Source organism: Musa acuminata, chromosome BXJ3-4 (genome assembly GCF_036884655.1).
Source record: "Musa acuminata AAA Group cultivar baxijiao chromosome BXJ3-4, Cavendish_Baxijiao_AAA, whole genome shotgun sequence".
Taxonomy (NCBI): Eukaryota; Viridiplantae; Streptophyta; class Magnoliopsida; order Zingiberales; family Musaceae; genus Musa; species Musa acuminata.
In genome coordinates this window covers 2,072,955-2,076,894 of record NC_088352.1, presented here as the reverse complement: position 1 = coordinate 2,076,894, position 3,940 = coordinate 2,072,955, and the positions used below count along the sequence as shown (strand labels likewise).

The window sequence follows — 3,940 nt, the reverse complement described above, 5'->3', positions numbered from 1 at the left end:
AAGTATAGGTTCCTCCAAGAAAGAGAACCAATTCAAAATAATGATATGAATTGGACAAAATAATTATTTTAGAAGAAATTTGATGTTAATGGTCATAGCCCAAATTGTTCCACTCCTAGAGCATGCACCTAACTAGCCAGCACCATATTGCATCTTTGTAAGATAAATGTTGAGAATGAAAAGGAAGGACACAAGGATACAATTATCAATAAATTGTACAAATAAAATCAAAAAATCAAATTGTATATTTAGTTTCTACATCCTCAAGCGTAAAATGAAGAACTAGATGCTAGGCAAAATGTAATGCATACTGAGAGTGGAAGAACCTCTAAAGCATAATAGCAAAGTAACTTCTACTACAAATGTGCCAAAGAATTAATCACATGGTCACCACCATCCTACTATTTCTCAAGACATATATGCACAAATTAATTTGACTATAGCATGCTTCAATTTCAGCTTCCACATTCAGGGGCCCTCTTATCCCCAGTTACCCAATGTAACAAGTTTGTAAAATTTGTTGCATCGGGCCACCGTCACATGCTGCTGCATCAAATATCCATTAACCAACAAGGACTACTGTAAGATCGACTTCTACTTTCGACTGCTGTGCCTGTGGAGAATGAGCATTGACTTTTCCTTCAAATTAAACAGAGATATGGCTTCATCAACTCACGGTAGAGGCAGAGCGAGACAGGTTGTTCATCACACTAGTCAATTTTCCATTTGAGTGCCCAATGCTGAGACTCATTGTTCTCCCGGGTTTATGCTGAAAAAGAGAACCAAGCATCTTCTCCAAGCTTTGAGCTGTGTACTTTGCATATTTGCTTGCACTTGAATCTTGCTCGACCAGAGGCCCATAGTTCTGCATATAGCTCCGGTAGCTAGGAACAATAGTCTGCACTACCAATTGACACATCTTCTCCCTCAAGTCCTTGTCTGATATAACCCAACTCGACTGCTTATGATACATCTCATTAAAGGACTCGTTGAAACCTTTCAAACGCTGCTTCACCAGATCCCGAGCCTTGACCCTACCCCCAGAGAACAATATCAACCCTTCCCTGCTCAATAAAGGTGGAAGCTTTCCCCAGCTTTCCCTCAAGAAAGATGCAGCATAATAATCCTTGTACTGCTCATGCTCTTTCAACTTTGCCTCGCCTAACAGCTCCCCCAGCCTAGTCCCCTTCAAATTCTTGTAGAAATGCCAATGTGTGTTCATTGCAAATAGGAAGGAAAGTGAAGTGTCCCCGTAGCTCTTAGACCAAATGTCAAAGTTGGCCTCAAGGGCTTTAAATATCTCCAAAATCGCATCAGTTAGCATTTCTTCTTGAAACTTCTCCTGCTTCCAGCTCCGATGTATGATCAGAACTTGAGTAAGAACTGGCCGATACTCATCACTGAGAAGTTTATTGCAGTATTCAGTGATGAAGCTCACCAACCTTGGCACAGCTCCATCAGAAGGTGGTGGCATCTGTCTTTGTAGCTCCACTTGATGCAAAAGCTCCCAAAAGATGTCACAAGCCCCATCGATCACTCTCTTAATAAGATCCCTAGTTTGGTTCTGGATCTCAACACAATCTTTTCCTCGAAAAAGCCGGTTGAAATCCAATCTTAATTTGTTCAGTGTTGCAAAGACATCAAGAAGCTTGAGAAGTTTGATGGGATCTTTCCTTGTCTCGGTGACAATCGTCCCAAACCGGAGGAATCCGAGGATTCCAGCCCGCGCAGCAATATCAGCGAAGCATGATACAGCTACATCAGGTGGTCCGGTTTGCTCAAACACCTCGACGCAGACCTTGAGCTCGGTCTCGAAGAGGTGCTTGACGGCAAACTGAAGGTGACGACCCCACTTCTCGATGTATCCTTCGATGCTCTGCACGTCATTGAACTCATTGGGCGTGATCTCCAGGTAGTCGAGGTTGAGCGCTCGGAGGCTGGCGCGGATGTTGGATCCTCGGACATCCACAAAGATCGAGACGCAGCGATCAAGCAGGTTATTTGCAGTCATCCTCTCGAGGATGGCGCGGAGTTTGTGGATGACGAGGACCGGGATTGGGGAGGTGGAGATGGTGGAAGCGTCGGATGTGTCGGGGGGCATCGGAAGAGGGGTGGTGTGCTCGGCCAGGAGGAGCCGGAACTCGGATTCGAGCTTGTCAAGGGTGGCCGCGAGGAGGCCGCCGTCGAGAGGCGAAGGCGAGGACTTGAGAGAGACAAGGAAGGACTTGAGACCCATAATGAAGCGCTGGTCAGCGAGGGTTTGGTCGTCGAGGTAGTCAACGATGTCGTCGAGCCACTGCACGGCGAGGCCGTAGTTGTCGGAGAGGAAGCGCAGGGCCTCCTCGAGGTGCTTGAGCACGGCGAGGTAGCCGGGAAGGTCGGCGCGGGGGTCGGAGAGGAGGGAGCGCTCGAGGCCATGGACCGCGTCGAAGACCTTGAGAACGGCGGCGGCGGGGACGACGGAGCGATCAATGTGCCCGCCTGCGTCCGCCAGCGCGTCGCGGTCGGCGCGGATCGGGCGGACGGCGGCCTCCATCGAGGGAAGCCGCTGCCGGATCTCGTCGAGGCGGGGCCCGGCGCGGGCGAGGGCGGCGCCCAGCGCCCGCGACCGGTCCAGGCTCGTCCGCAGCGAGCGCCGCACAGCCACCAGTCTCTCCACCTTCCATCCTCCTCCCATCCCCAAAACCCTAATTCTAAAAAGAAAAGAAGCGAAAGCACAAATTTCCACCACAACAAGAACAAGGAGAAAGGAGGAGACTTCAAGGGTTTAAGGCTCCGGCTCCGGCTCCCTAACCAGCAGATATGGAGAAGAAGGAAGGCATAGCATTTGTAGCAGCGGAGAAACAGATGTTGATGGAGAATGAAACGAGAGGAGGATAGAGAAACCAGATTTTGAGGGGCTTACGGAGGAAAGAAGAACAAGGAAGCGAATGCCAAGAGGAGGGTTTCTGGGAGGAAAAAGAAACATGAAAGCCGCGTGTGTGCGTGTGTCTGTTACGGAAAGGGGGAAAGCTGTGACTGTTTTGGAAAGGTGGTGAGAAAAGAAGGAAAGGAAACTATTCAGACGTATGTGTAATGCTTGGATGAAAATGCCTTAGCTTTTTATTTAAATGGCATATGTTATTCAAAAAATGTTAATTTTATAATTAATTATCATATTTTTTTAAAAAATAAACAAAATACTAATCATCTTAAAATTATATCTTAGTGATTTTATAAAATTTTGAAGTTGGTTTCTTGAAAGTTGAATTGAGTTATACTACATCATAAAATATATTTAAAAAATGTCACAATATATTTTTTAAAATAAATAAAAAAAATAGTATTAATCATCTTAAAATAATATCTTAGTGATTACTTAAAAGTTTTAGTTGATTTAATAGATATTGATCAAATTACTCTTGTAATTAAGCTAAGTTATAACCAATGCACAAAATCTATAATTTTAACAATTAATTATCATAAAATTTTATAAAAATATAAAATGCTAATCATTTTAGAATCATAATTAGATAGTTTAGTAGAAGTTTGAATTAGTTTAATGGAAGTTGGTTAAGCCACATTCAAAATTGAACTAAGTTACACTTATCACAAAACATATTCAAAAAATCCTTATTTTTAATAATTAATTCTTATACTTTTTTTAAAAATAAAAAATAAAAACATATTATTCATCTTAGAACTATGTTCTAGTAGTTATGTGAAAATTTAGGTTAGTTTAGTATAAGTTGATAAAGTTAAACTTGATCACACTAAAAAAAATCTTAAATTTTAATAATTAATTATCATATATTATTAAAAAAAATAACATTATTAACCATCTTGTCATATTCTATTTATTCTATAAAAATTTAGATTGATTTAATAATAGTTTATTTAGTTATACTCGAAATTCGACTATGTCATATTTAAGTTACGTTCGATCGAAAAATTTATCTAA

The 3,940-nt window shown here is 42.2% G+C and overlaps 1 protein-coding gene across 1 annotated transcript; it reads right to left on the bottom strand.

The window, feature by feature from the left end:
• Positions 1-222: 222 nt before the first annotated feature.
• LOC135635853 (exocyst complex component EXO70A1-like) lies at positions 223-3,013 on the bottom strand. Its single transcript, XM_065147242.1, has one exon. It carries the CDS (start codon positions 2,675-2,677, stop codon positions 668-670), a length of 2,010 nt encoding a protein of 669 aa, XP_065003314.1. The 5' UTR covers positions 2,678-3,013; the 3' UTR covers positions 223-667.
• Between the last annotated feature and the right edge of the window lie 927 nt (positions 3,014-3,940).